Below are 15,467 nucleotides of genomic sequence, written 5' to 3'. Positions count from 1 at the left end.
ATTTCCTGCTCCACTGCCCACGCTTCCAGTCCCACCGCATTACATTACGCTCCTGGCTCTCCGTCCTGGGCATCAAAACACTCGACTTGCTCACCCTCCTGACGGACTAAGGCGTCCACCCCTTCCAGCAACCTATTGTCCTTTGCCTTACCTGTGCCTTCTTGAGGAAGACCGGCTAGCTACCATACTTATGATACCTATACAGCAATACCCCAGGGCTCATAAGGATCCATAGATCTTTGTGGCTGTAATACCAACAACAACAAAGCAACTTACAATAGTTGTTTGTTACCTTTGTGGCAAAAGCAAGAAAATATATATATATATATATATATATATATATATATATATATATATATATATATATATATATATATATATATATATATATATATATATATATATATAACTGCGGATGCGGCTGCGGTTGCGGATTTGAAAAAAATATGTGGATGTTCCGCGGATGCGGATATCCGATACATCTCTAGGAGAGAGATGCGAGGAGTGTAGCTATTTATGTGGTACAGTGGCATTGCCAGATTAGGATAGGAGAAACAGAGAATAAAAGGTAACCAGCGGGAAAGCTGAAATAGGTTTTACACCAATGAGAAGTAAGAAGAAATTGACTAATCAGGACAGGTCACAGAGAGAAAAAGGAATGGGACCTGGAGGTTGAAGTCACTAGGGGAACAGAGGTCTCGAGGGAGAGCGAGAGAAAAGGAGAATAAGTTATCTTTGGAAGCACACGTGTAGAGAGAGAGAGAGAGAGAGAGAGAGAGAGAGAGAGAGAGAGAGAGAGAGAGAGAGAGAGAGAGAGAGAGAGAGAGAGAGAGAGAGAGAAATGGTAGGTTACGTGGTTCAATGATGATGAAGAAAGGAATGATGGTGACTAATACACTAAAAAAGAAAAAAAAAGATAATACAAACTACGGTACAGTACTTACAGTAAGATTTTGATGCAAAAATTATGAATGTAGATTGTAAGCAGACTGGCAGAGCGGATAACGGGAATAGGAGCGTTTGTTTACGTTGTTATTGTGGAACCGCCTATTGCGCATTTTTGGCTCCAACGGAGCACAGGGCGGGGAATTTGAAAATTTGTGAACTCAAAGCAAGTTCGTATATATAGACAAGGGATAGTAAAACATGGATTTTGTATGAGCGAAAATTTGTATATCAAGTTTTCGTATAGCGAGGATCACCTGTAGATGATATTTAAAAGCTTTTGGCTTTTCATATGCTATTGCATTAATACTATTTACATTTCTTACTTACAATTTGTCATGCGGACTTGTGTATCATTTTATATTTTTGTCCAATGTAATTTGCTGTCACTTTCTATCTCTTCAACATTTATGTTCGATAATTAAAGTATTGAACACAAGCAATATCAAATTCATAAACAAAGTTGATGTTCAATCGGTGTAATTAACGTTCAGTTAGAAGACACAGGATATCAGTATAATATATATTTTCATAAATATTCCTTAATCAAGTTTAACTTTATAACATCATAGCATACAACTTTATAACTTCATAACATATGTACCATGCAAAACGAAAATGAATATCCTACTCCTTTTCTTCATAAGATATTTAATATCTAGATTGCATTAGACTTTCAAGTTCAACTTTCTCACTCTTTCAAGTGGTGTATCTCTTCTATGTCAACAAAACAGCGATGAAAGCGTTGTTAGTAAAATTCTTGCCTTCTATGATTCATAGGAGAAAAAAATTGAAAAAAAAAATCTATAAAATGAAGCCATATATTAATGTGAAAATAAAAGAAAACCCCCAAAAAATGTAGGATGGAAGATGTAAGCAACAAGTAGGAAAGATACTTCAACAGCCACATTTTGAATCTCAGTTTCTGCAGTAATTTAAAAAACAAACAAACACACACACACACACACACACACACACACACACACACACACACACACACACACACACACCGCGTAGTGTAGTGGTTAGCCCGCTTGACTCACAATCGAGAGGCCCGGGTTCAAGTCCTGGCTTGGCGAGGCAACTAGACAAGCCTCTTAATGTGTGGCCCCTGTTTACTTAGCAGTAAATAGGTACGGTATGTAACTCGAGGGTCTGTGGCCTCGCTTTCCCGGTGTGTGGAGTGTGTTGTGGTCTCAGTCCTACCCGAAGATCGGTCTATGAGCTCTGAGCTCGCTCCGAAGACTGGCTGGGTGACCAGTAGGCGACCGAGGTGAATACACACACACACACACACACACACACACACACACACACACACACACACACACACACACACACACACACACACACACACAATGGACAGATGAGTTATCATTCATTACATTTCCTTCTCAATGCTGAAATGCTCATTGTCTTGCCAGACAGACTCCAAGTGACACCTAATTAATACTTACAATAGACCACATAAGCCTCTGAGAATTGTACAAAGGAAGCGAACAAGTTCCACAGTAAGATGGGAAGCTATATTACGCTGGTTCTCCTGTAACGGAGAGACCCGAGACTTGGATCCACGCCGTCAGGTCTAACCCTAGTCTTCACACAGTGGCGGGCGGTAGTAGAAGATATGTATAACATAGCAGTGCTTGCCTTGATGCTTATCGCATCAAACCTCACCTGTGTAAGAAACTAATTTATATCTTCATTTCTATTGCAAATATAAACTAATAACATTCTAAGGTATGATAGTCCATAAAAATGACTCTATAATTAGATTACGCAATTTTCCTAATCTCAGGGACATAGCAAGGTTCCACTATGTGCTGAACTGAACGGCAACTGCGTCTCGGCCTCTAGATGTGAACGTGTTGCCTCATCTCCTGCTTCCTGTCCAGCGTTTCTCATATGCTGCCTTTCCGCCGGTTCAAGTATAACCTTATTTTTTTTTACATGATTCACAATTCAACGCTTTTTTCATTTACATAAAACATAAATGCAATTTACTTATGTTTCTTTTTACTAATTACATGAATATAATCTTTTAGAACGAGGACAACTCATGAACGTAAGAAGAGAACGAGGGGCGGAGAGAAAACTGAAGCTACCAGATAAAATGACCAAAAAAGATAAGATTCTCATCACCAATCTAGCCAACAGAGATTTTGAAGTAGAACAGTTTCAAAGAGTTCGCGAAAAAGGGCAAAAATCTCTCCTCAAAAATTGGAAGAATTTCCACAGCAAGACCTCTAGTAAGGCAAGAAAAATACTAGCTTTAAGTAAAGACTCCGAATATCGGAGTGCTGCAGCCCAAAGGTATCCTAAACTAAAATCCAGACGCAGAGGTCACAACCAGAAGACTATTAAAAACAGTGAATCTGGCACAAAACGAAAAAATAAATTTAAGAAGGTGAAAAAGAAAGATGGTTCTCGGGGAAGAAAAAATGTGAAGTTCAGTAAGAGGAAAAATGTTAAAACAAAACGAGGGAGAGATAATTCTGAGAAGAGGAATGGAATCAAAAGGGTAAGTAAGGACAGCTCGAAAAAGGTGAAGACAAATAGCGTAGAAAGAATTAAAGATGGCTTTCAAAATGTACAGGAGAATGAAATACAAACCAAAGGTGGAGAAGTAAAAGTAAAAAAAGGCAGGAGAGAGGGTAAACTTGGTGAACTTATGAAGAATGTAACGCAAGGAATAAGGTACGATAGAAAAGTGGAGCCCAAGGGGCGAGTTTGGGATGGCACTAAGAAGACGGAAGAGAATAAAAGACGAAAGAAAAATGATGATCTAAAGGTGAAGAAGAAAAAAGACCAATACAAAGATAAAAACAAAGAGGTTAAAAGGGAAGAAAAAGAACTAAGGAAAGCTTACTCAAATAAGGTAAAAACTTATATACTCAGAGACAAAAATACTGAAAAGGGAACGAATATGAGAGGAAAAGAGATTCTAAGGGAGGGGAAAAAAAGTGAAGTGCGAAATAAAGGAAAGCGAAAGAAGAAAGGGGACAGTAAAGATGGGGCATATAGAATTAAGATACAGCGAGGCAAATCTGAATCCAGATTGAATTATACTGAAGATGAGAATGAAGTCAAAAAATCAAATTCAGTAAGAGATGAAGGTGACAGAAAAGAAGGCAAGGTAGAAAAAAACCTATCATTGCTAGAAGGAAGGGTAAAGTGTCGCCAGTTTAAGAAATGCTCCTCCAATGAAGCAAGATGCGTGGCGCTTGGGACATGTCGCACAGCAGTCATTGCTGACAAGTGTCAAGGCGCTAAGTGTGAGTGCTGTCGGTCAGGTGAGTTCTTTGCCTCAAGCAAACATAGACTTGGGTGATTACTTAAAATGCCATATATTTCTTAATTTCTAACCCCTGCACTATATGGCCCACCTGATCCGGCACCATTTAACTAATCAATAATTAGTGTCTCTTACATTCCTTCCGCTTGGGTCATCCAGTTGAAATCTTCCATAAAATACGAGAACGTACAATGGTGATGAAGCTTGCTTTATGTTCCTCCTTATCACAGGATGTTTCCGCAACACGAAGAGTAATTGCTTGCGCCAAGGCGGAGTGTGCAAGAAAAAGTGTAGTTCTAAGGAAGTGAAAGTGAAAAAAGGGTGCATGAAGAAGAAAGGCCGCAAATGTGTCTGTTGCAAGTTGAAAGGTAAGTTTTCGTTGCAAGTTGAAAGGTAAGTTTTCGTTAAGTCTTTTCTGATCCGTGAAAGGATCGTTATTCTCATACTTTCTTCTTACACAAACTCTGCAGGCACCACGGGCTGTAAGGGGAAGTCCAAGAAGAAATGTGATGTGGCAGGAGGCAAGTGTAGAAAGAAGTGCAAGGTCACTCAGACTGAGCTGCCTAGAGGCTGCAAGAAAACGTGTCGGTGCTGTGTCACGTTAGGTAAGTGACATCTTTAATAAAACTATGCAAGTAGGAACAAAAATAGACAAGCAGCTAAAATACGTTTGAAAGTAATGTGTGATGTACGCTGGAAAAAAGAAAAGAAAAAAAACTGATTTTCTATTCCTCTTTTATCCAGTATCAACAACCGAACCTGCACCACTTCCGACAAGCGAGTCTACGTTAAGTCCTCTGTTCATCGGGCTAATAAACTTAATTATAGAAAAGAACAGAGTGAAATGTATTCAGATTGCTGTGACGCAGCTAGAGACTGCTCTACAGAACACTTTAGCCGCAGCACAGGCTATAACCACAGGTGGAGAGACTAGAGATATCTCTGATATCCTTGCAGCTGATGCATTACTCACCACCGTACAGGAAGCACTCTCTTCTAAGAACTATATTGAGCTAGAGTCACTAAAGACAAAGCTCGAATCCTCTACTAACAGTGTCATGAAGGTCAAGAATGATATCCAGAACGGTGAGCTACCGGTTAGCTCTACCTTGCTTGAGACCATTCAGGTCACTTTGGTCAAAGCTTCTCAGACAATTGTGATAACAGTAAGCGAGCTGGAACAGATAGACGATTCTATTGGAGGAATAGTAAATAACATAATACTCGTACAATCTGGGAGCACAACTGTAGCCGCAATAACAGCTACTGGTGTTCCAGTAATGACAGCTGCAGGTACTGCAACAACGACAGCTCCAAGTGCAACAGCAGCTACAGCTAATGCAGCAACGACAGCCCCAGGTACCACAACAACGATAGCTCCGGGCACCGCAGCAGCGACAACCACAGGCGCCGTAGCATTGACATTCCCAGGTGCTGCAGCAACGACAGTACCAGGTGTTGCAGCAACGACAGTACCAGGTGGTGCAGCAACAACAGCCCCAGGTGCTGCAGCAACGACAGTACCAGGTGCTGCAGCAACAACACCCCCAGATGCTGCAGCAACGACAGTACCAGGTGCTGCAGCAACGACAGTACCAGGTGGTGCAGCAACAACAGCCCCAGGTGCTGCAGCAACAACAGCCCCAGGTGCTGTAGCAACGACAGCCCCAGGTGCCGCAGCAACAACAGCCCCAGGTGCTGCAGCAACAACAGCCCCAGGTGCTGCAGCAACAACAGTCCCAGGTGCTGCAGCAACAACAGCCCCAGGTGCTGCAGCAACGACAGCCCCAGGTGCTGCAGCAACAACAGCCCCAGGTGCCGCAGCAACAACAGCCCCAGGTGTCGCAGCAACAACAGCCCCAGGTGCTGCAGCAACAACAGCCCCAGGTGCCGCAGCAACAACAGCCCCCGGTGCTGCAGCAACAACAGCCCCAGGTGCTGCAGCAACGACAGCCCCAGGTGCCGCAGCAACAACACCCCCAAGTGCTGCAGCAACAACAGCTCCAGGTGCTGCACCAACGACAGCCCCAGGTGCTGCAGCAACAACAGCCCCAGGTGCCGCAGCAACAACAGCCCCAGGTGCTGCACCAACGACAGCCCCAGGTGTTGCAGCAACAACACCCCCAAGTGCTGCAGCAACGACAGCCCCAGGTGCTGCACCAACGACAGCTCCAGGTGCTGCAGCAACAACAGCCCCAGGTGCTGCAGCAACAACAGCCCCAGGTGCTGCAGCAACAACAGCCCCAGGTGCTGCAGCAACAACAGCCCCAGGTGTTGCAGCAACGACAGCCCCAGGCGCTGCAGCAACAACAGCCCCAGGTGCTGCAGCAACAACAGCCCCAGATGCTGCAGCAACAACAGCCCCAGGTGCTGCAGCAACAACAGCCCCAGGTGCTGCAGCAACAACAGCTCCAGGTGCTGCAGCAACGACAGCCCCAGGTGCTGCAGCAACAACAGCCCCAGGTGCTGCAGCAACAACAGCCCCAGGTGTTGCAGCAACGACAGCCCCAGGTGCTGCAGCAACAACAGCCCCAGGTGCTGCAGCAACGACAGCCCCAGGTGCTGCAGCAACAACAGCCCCAGGTGCTGCAGCAACAACAGCCCCAGGTGTTGCAGCAACAACAGCTTCAGGTGCTGCAGCAACAACAGCCCCAGGTGCTACAGCAACAACAGCTTCAGGTGCTGCAGCAACAACAGCCCCAGGTGCTGCGGCAACGACAGCCCCAGGTGCTGCAGCAACAACAGCCCCAGGTGCTGCAGCAACAACAGCCCCAGGTGCTGCAGCAACAACAGCCCCAGGTGCTGCAGCAACAACAGCCCCAGGTGCTGCAGCAGCCCCAGGTGCTGCAACAGCCCCAGGTGCTGCAGCAACAACAGCCCCAGGTGCTGCAGCAACAACAGCCCCAGGTGCTGCAGCAACAACAGCCCCAGGTGCTGCAGCAACGACAGCCCCAGGTGCTGCAGCAACAACAGCCCCAGGTGCTGCAGCAACGACAGCCCCAGGTGCTGCAGCAACGACAGCCCCAGGTGCTGCAGCAACAACAGCCCCAGGTGCTGCAGCAACAACAGCCCCAGGTGCTGCAGCAACAACAGCCCCAGGTGCTGCAGCAACGACAGCCCCAGGTGCTGCAGCAACAACAGCCCCAGGTGCTGCAGCAACAACAGCCCCAGGTGCTGCAGCAACAACAGCCCCAGGTGCTGCAGCAACAACAGCCCCAGGTGCTGCAGCAACAACAGCCCCAGGTGCTGCAGCAACAACAGCCCCAGGTGCTGCAGCAACAACAGCCCCAGGTGCTGCAGCAACAACAGCCCCAGGTGCTGCAGCAACAACAGCCCCAGGTGCTGCAGCAACAACAGCCCCAGGTGCTGCAGCAACAACAGCCCCAGGTGCTGCAGCAACAACAACAGCCCCAGGTGCTGCAGCAAACAGCCCCAGGTGCTGCAGCAACAACCCCAGGTGCTGCAGCAACAACAGCCCCAGGTGCTGCAGCAACGACAGCCCCAGGTGCTGCAGCAACAACAGCCCCAGGTGCTGCAGCAACAACAGCCCCAGGTGCTGCAGCAACAACAGCCCCAGGTGCTGCAGCAACAACAGCCCCAGGTGCTGCAGCAACAGCAACAACAGCCCCAGGTGCTGCAGCAACAACAGCCCCAGGTGCTGCAGCAACAACAGCCCCAGGTGCTGCAGCAACAACAGCCCCAGGTGCTGCAGCAACAACAGCCCCAGGTGCTGCAGCAACAACAGCCCCAGGTGCTGCAGCAACAACAGCCCCAGGTGCTGCAGCAACAACAGCCCCAGGTGCTGCAGCAACAACAGCCCCAGGTGCTGCAGCAACAACAGCCCCAGGTGCTGCAGCAACAACAGCCCCAGGTGCTGCAGCAACAGGTGCTGCAGCAACGACAGCCCCACAGCCCCAGGTGCTGCAGCAACGACAGCCCCAGGTGCTGCAGCAACAACAGCCCCAGGTGCTGCAGCAACAACAGCCCCAGGTGCTGCAGCAACAACAGCCCCAGGTGCTGCAGCAACAACAGCCCCAGGTGCTGCAGCAACGACAGCCCCAGGTGCTGCAGCAACAACAGCCCCAGGTGCTGCAGCAACGACAGCCCCAGGTGCTGCAGCAACAACAGCCCCAGGTGCTGCAGCAACAACAGCCCCAGGTGCTGCAGCAACAACAGCCCCAGGTGCTGCAGCAACAACAGCCCCAGGTGCTGCAGCAACAACAGCCCCAGGTGCTGCAGCAACAACAGCCCCAGGTGCTGCAGCAACAACAGCCCCAGGTGCTGCAGCAACAACAGCCCCAGGTGCTGCAGCAACAACAGCCCCAGGTGCTGCAGCAACAACAGCCCCAGGTGCTGCAGCAACAACAGCCCCAGGTGCTGCAGCAACAACAGCCCCAGGTGCTGCAGCAACAACAGCCCCAGGTGCTGCAGCAACAACAGCCCCAGGTGCTGCAGCAACAACAGCCCCAGGTGCTGCAGCAACAACAGCCCCAGGTGCTGCAGCAACAACAGCCCCAGGTGCTGCAGCAACAACAGCCCCAGGTGCTGCAGCAACAACAGCCCCAGGTGCTGCAGCAACAACAGCCCCAGGTGCTGCAGCAACAACAGCCCCAGGTGCTGCAGCAACAACACAGGTGCTGCAGCAACGACAGCCCCAGGTGCTGCAGCAACAACAGCCCCAGGTGCTGCAGCAACAACAGCCCCAGGTGCTGCAGCAACAACAGCCCCAGGTGCTGCAGCAACAACAGCCCCAGGTGCTGCAGCAACAACAGCCCCAGGTGCTGCAGCAACGACAGCCCCAGGTGCTGCAGCAACAACAGCCCCAGGTGCTGCAACAACAGCCCCAGGTGCTGCAGCAACAACAGCCCCAGGTGCTGCAGCAACAACAGCCCCAGGTGCTGCAGCAACAACAGCCCCAGGTGCTGCAGCAACAACAGCCCCAGGTGCTGCAGCAACAACAGCCCCAGGTGCTGCAGCAACAACAGCCCCAGGTGCTGCAGCAACACAGCCCCAGGTGCTGCAGCAACAACAGCCCCAGGTGCTGCAGCAACAACAGCCCCAGGTGCTGCAGCAACGACAGCCCCAGGTGCTGCAGCAACAACAGCCCCAGGTGCTGCAGCAACAACAGCCCCAGGTGCTGCAGCAACAACAGCCCCAGGTGCTGCAGCAACAACAGCCCCAGGTGCTGCAGCAACAACAGCCCCAGGTGCTGCAGCAACAACAGCCCCAGGTGCTGCAGCAACAACAGCCCCAGGTGCTGCAGCAACGACAGCCCCAGGTGCTGCAGCAACGACAGCCCCAGGTGCTGCAGCAACAACAGCCCCAGGTGCTGCAGCAACAACAGCCCCAGGTGCTGCAGCAACAACAGCCCCAGGTGCTGCAGCAACAACAGCCCCAGGTGCTGCAGCAACAACAGCCCCAGGTGCTGCAGACAACAGCAACGACAGCCCCAGGTGCTGCAGCAACGACAGCCCCAGGTGCTGCAGCAACAACAGCCCCAGGTGCTGCAGCAACAGCAACAACAGCCCCAGGTGCTGCAGCAACAACAGCCCCAGGTGCTGCAGCAACAACAGCCCCAGGTGCTGCAGCAACGACAGCCCCAGGTGCTGCAGCAACGACAGCCCCAGGTGCTGCAGCAACAACAGCCCCAGGTGCTGCAGCAACGACAGCCCCAGGTGCTGCAGCAACGACAGCCCCAGGTGCTGCAGCAACAACAGCCCCAGGTGCTGCAGACAGCCCCAGGTGCTGCAGCAACAACAGCCCCAGGTGCTGCAGCAACAACAGCCCCAGGTGCTGCAGCAACGACAGCCCCAGGTGCTGCAGCAACGACAGCCCCAGGTGCTGCAGCAACGACAGCCCCAGGTGCTGCAGCAACGACAGCCCCAGGTGCTGCAGCAACGACAGCCCCAGGTGCTGCAGCAACGACAGCCCCAGGTGCTGCAGCAACGACAGCCCCAGGTGCTGCAGCAACAACAGCCCCAGGTGCTGCAGCAACGACAGCCCCAGGTGCTGCAGCAACGACAGCCCCAGGTGCTGCAGCAACGACAGCCCCAGGTGCTGCAGCAACGACAGCCCCAGGTGCTGCAGCAACGACAGCCCCAGGTGCTGCAGCAACGACAGCCCCAGGTGCTGCAGCAACGACAGCCCCAGGTGCTGCAGCAACAACAGCTTAGTAAGCAAGTCTGATCGACATCTGTGCTGAGCTATTCACGTAGGTATTCAGGCTCCATGCACAACACACACACACACACACACACACACACACACACACACACACTGGTATCATAGCGCACAGGCTTTCAGAACCAAATTGTCCTCAGACGCACGTATTTGATTCCTGGCATGGTAAAAAGGGCATTCACTCGGATTAACCGTTTCTAAATGCCACAACCAACAGCAGCGTCGTCCTCCTAACTGACTAAAGGCGGCGTCACAATAGCACTTTTCCGTCTTCTTTTTCCGTCAATTTTCTGACGACTGTCAACTTTTGCAGACGGTGGCCGTCACACACAAGCTTGCTTCCGCCTTTGCCGCGCTTGTCGATTGTAAACAAACATGGCTCCTTATTCACCCCAGCGGCTTTTTTGCACCTTATAATGTAATCAGCTGTTCTGTGATCCCAAAGGCAACGGTGACCTCTAATACTCTCTATGAGAAATTCGTCAATGTCATTTTCGGATTCTACGGAAAAAAATACATTGAAAAAATGTCGATAGTTCGTATGATCCGTTTTGTCCACTGCTCATCTTGGCCAGCTACTTGGAAGTTGCCTTGGAAATATTCAAAAGCATCGCACATTCGCACTCCCCTGGAAATGTACACAAACAACTGAGGAACTTTTCATTGCTAGGCTAGAAGAAAAAAAAAAAAAATGTATACAAATATATATTCACCAACTCATTTAAATTTCTTGTCATGATAATAGCATTCTTCCGTTTAACAAAAAAAAAAAAAAAAAAAAAAAAAAAATTTTAATAAAAGTGTTGATTAGATACCATAGTTCTTATTTTGACTAAAAATTGGCGCTAGACGAAAACGATGCGTTCCGTCTGACTCAAGACGACGGAAAGAGTTGACGGAGGAGTAAAAAGACGACGGAAATCGCCTGAGACGACGGAAAAAGTGCTAGTGTGACGCCGCCTTAAAGAAACCGATCGTAAAACCGAGAACAAAATATAATCATGTATCTGCAATAGAAAAAAAATAAGCTCCAATTACATACAAATCTAGCATAATATTATCTCTTCCTCATTGAAAAGTGTGCAGTTTTTACTATCATGGTTTTGTTGTAAATGAGATGGTCTTATCGGCATCTTTGCAACTATGTATAGTTTAAAGATAATCTTTACGGAAGTTAAACATTCACGATTGTATTATGTTGAAAACGAGAGAGAGAGAGAGAGAGAGAGAGAGAGAGAGAGAGAGAGAGAGAGAGAGAGAGAGAGAGAGAGAGAGAGAGAGAGAGGAGAAAGTAAAAGAAAAGAAAAGAAATTGTATTGAAATTAAGTTGTAGGAAACCATAAAACGTACACACAAGCCATATTATCGTGCTAGATTCCTTTTGTTAGGTGAAACTCAAGAAAAAGTTTTGCTCAAGTTTTTAAAAAATATATGGATCATTGGCTTTTCTCCTATTGAACCAAATGCATGTCTTTTTTGTTTGTTAGAATATAAGAATATGTGAAGACAAAGGAAGCTGCAAGAAGCCGTCAGACCTGCACATGGTAGTAATTATATGTTCCAGTATGTAGCTGGTACACGACTTTTTTAGACTGTATACATCACAATGCTAATTCTTAAATAAATTGCACTGCATCGTACTTCTTTAATTTGCATACATCTTTTTCAATACTAAATCATACATAATATGATATTTGGCATGCAATTTATTAGGTTTGTATTGTTCCATGTGCAATACACACACACGCACCCACCCACCCATCCGCCCCCACACACACACACAAACGATGACCATCAACTACAGCATAAATGTAGTGATGGACGTCTGTACCTCCTCAGAGGCAGTGCCTCCTCCCTAGTTCTCGGTGGGCCCCCATCCCTTCCAGGTCGGCAAGTTGCTCGATGTTACGGCAGACAACCAGCTGACCTTAAAGCAGCATGTTTTCATGTACATGCTGCGCAGACTCAAATCTCTCGGGAGTCCGGCAGACTAGTTGAGGGGGATGTAAGTATAGTTCACCTTCATCTTCCCCAAAACTCATGTATGCTTCCTCAGCTTGGTCCTCATCTCTCACATACACTCAAGAACATTTGGAGGATGTGTAGAAGAGGATGTGCAGGGTCATTGTTGGCCATGCCTATACCAACAACGATGACGCCCCGAGTCTGCCCAAGCTGACTCACAGGTACAGAAAAGCCCTAGAGAAGTTTGGGAAGGGCCTGCTGCGTCATTCACGCGTACGCCATCTGGTACCACATGACGCGCTACGCCGGGTCCATGGCTACGCAACTTCGTCGCACGGACCGATACCGCCTTAACGCAGTTCCCACCAAGATGCAAGCCATTAACAAATAATAGTGTATTCTTGCTATTTGTCTAATGTTAAGCCTCCCTCCATCTAATGTATATTTTTAGTGCACATATACTGCAATATCAATAAACCGTTTATTATTACTATTATTTATTACATACAGACGCATTAGAAATTCCTTTGTTCTCCAAAGTAGATTACGTGAATAAATGCGTAGAAATCGTAGGGTGCTCAGGAATGACCGTGAAGTATTTCGTGAATACTTGCCTAATCTTACTTTCAGCTACTTAATAATTGCTACTTAGAAATGCATTCTTCGTGAATCAATTTTAATCAATGTCGAAATATAATGGAGGAAGGAAAAACACGGAAATAGCAAGAAGCTTTTGAACAAAGAGTAAAATTGAGCTAAACTCTTTGTATATGAGTGAAATATATACTAAGGAAAAAAAAAGTCCATTAAATAAGGTGTCTCAACATGTAAACGGGTCAATAAAAATGCTGAGCGCACTGTAGGCGAATAAATGTTAAACTCTGTGGACTATACTAGTGCTTTCTGTATTTCAGCCAATATAGCATGATTGTCTTAACATTAACTGAAGGCACGTCTGTTTTATGGAAAGTGTAATACACATTAGCATACACATGCAGTGGTTTGGTGGTTCTCTTTTTCTGTGTTTCATTGACGTATTTTACTTTATGTTTGTTATACTTCGTTCATATGTTGCGGGCGAACCGATGCAAAGTCAGATTGAGGCACAGCTTCCCGATCATTGAATCCAAAGCCACAGTTGTTAACGATACATTGTACTTTCTGTACTTAAGCAATGCTCACTTTCTTTTTTGCTATCACCCCTAATCCCTAGAAAGAAAAATGGAAATTATTCCAAAAACAGCTTAGGTACTACGCCACCGCTACTGTTAACGGGAGAACGCTACATCTCCCACCGGGTAGCTAGGTTTGGCAAGGATTCGAACACGAGTGGCCTTAACCAACTACGCCACCAAGCCCCCATCCCTAGAAGAAACCAGACAAACTCACTTCAAAAGAAGTTAATGGTGATCTTGATATTGCAACAATCCTCGTTCGAATCAGATGACTGATATAGAAGATACTGGACACTAATCGTCTCGGTGGTAACAATTGCGAAAAGCATTTCGTATCAATGAGATAAAGTCTAAATTTCAGGTTTTGAGGAGTACATTCTGTTCATGTACTATGTTTGAAAAAAGTCTTATGATTCCTCATTTATGATCAAGAATACCATGAGACTAATATTTCCTTATTTATGGTTCTTAAATTTCAATTACTAAATTTGTTTAATAATACACCTCATTTTCAATTTCCATGTAGAGATAGCTTGGAAACATAAAAAAAGTCCTGTATTCTGAATATTCGTATGTTCTAATTATCAATAAAGAAAAAAAAGTTTGCCGAAAACACTAGGTAAAATATTTGGTCTTAAGATGGACGACATTTACATCGGTAATAATAACATCATAACATGGTTATATATCGATAGCGTGTTAGAGTGTGTTTCCATATTTTCAAGTGCAATTAGTTACAAAACTTGCAGAAAACATCTATTTACTTTTACAAAATATTAGAGCTTGTAGTTACAATAAAAAAAGTTGAAATTATAATTTCAACTTTTAAGTAATTGATTTTTTGTCTCAGACACTCTAGAAACGACATATATTTGGCAGAAACATCATCTCGCTAAGTAGTCCAAACTCAGTTATTTCTAGAAGAGCAAAGGAAAATCATAGAGTGCTAAGGCATCTCAATTTTCTAAAAAGAAAGAATATATATATATATATATATATATATATATATATATATATATATATATATATATATATATATATATATCGTAGTGTTGAAATTTCTTAATTTTTGCAGGGTAATTAGTAATATTTAAGATGAGGATCCGCAAATAAAGAGTCGCTTTACTGCTTTTATGATTCTGCTGCAAAATGATTTCTGGTATCCGCGCTGAGCTATTTGATACTCAGGGCGAGTGATGTGATTCGCTTTGTGGCGACCAAGGTGGCAATGACAGTGACGGCGCCGACGACGTTCTTTGTTTAGGCGCTGTCGCTCGAAGTACCTTCCTCGTAAGAAATGGTGCTTATCAAGTTGTACTTTCCTTTTCACCCAACGAGGGATTATATTTACCACGACGTCTTTAATGATGGCTCTAATATAACGTTTGTTTTTATGCCCTAAATTATTCATATAGTTACGTCGTTCTATAGACGACATAGCTATCATCTTCGCCACATCGATGTTGCCCTCTGGTGAGGAGGACGCGCGCCAGCCGCGGCACAGCAGACTGTCTAGTGTTCTGCACAAAAAATATTGCCTGAGATGTAGAGAAAAAAAAAATCTTGAAGTACCATGAACTGATTTGCATATTTTGCTAATAAAAGATACATAAATAAAGTTCTTGTAAGAATGAGAATGTATCTAAAACATGCATAGAAGATAATCGTATAGGTTAGGTTAGGTAAAGTTAGTGATAATTCAGTCTTCAGTGATGACGAGATGCAGTTCCAAATTGATGTCTATAAAAAAAATACAAGTGAATAACAATAATAGCAACAGTAGTAGAAGTAGTAGTAGTAGTAGTAGTAGTAGTAGTAGTAGTAGTAGTAGTAGTAGTAGTGATAGTAATAATAATGATGATAATAATAATAATAATAATAATAATAGTAATAATAATAATAATAAT

At 46.2% G+C, this 15,467-nt stretch overlaps 1 protein-coding gene across 1 annotated transcript in view; it reads left to right on the top strand.

Moving 5' to 3' along the window:
• Positions 1-2,506: 2,506 nt before the first annotated feature.
• LOC123517993 overlaps positions 2,507-15,467 on the top strand; it is a 30,390-nt gene continuing 17,429 nt past the window's right edge. The window contains exons 1-6 of the mRNA XM_045278495.1: positions 2,507-2,626; positions 2,744-2,873; positions 2,991-4,238; positions 4,471-4,608; positions 4,711-4,845; positions 4,985-6,038. Coding sequence (XP_045134430.1) covers positions 2,573-2,626; positions 2,744-2,873; positions 2,991-4,238; positions 4,471-4,608; positions 4,711-4,845; positions 4,985-6,038 — 2,759 coding nt within the window. The 5' untranslated portion in view covers positions 2,507-2,572. The remainder of the gene's footprint in view (positions 2,627-2,743; positions 2,874-2,990; positions 4,239-4,470; positions 4,609-4,710; positions 4,846-4,984; positions 6,039-15,467) is intronic.

Source organism: Portunus trituberculatus, chromosome 43 (assembly GCF_017591435.1).
Source record: "Portunus trituberculatus isolate SZX2019 chromosome 43, ASM1759143v1, whole genome shotgun sequence".
Taxonomy (NCBI): domain Eukaryota; kingdom Metazoa; phylum Arthropoda; class Malacostraca; order Decapoda; family Portunidae; genus Portunus; species Portunus trituberculatus.
This window is presented reverse-complemented; position numbering and strand designations above follow the sequence as displayed.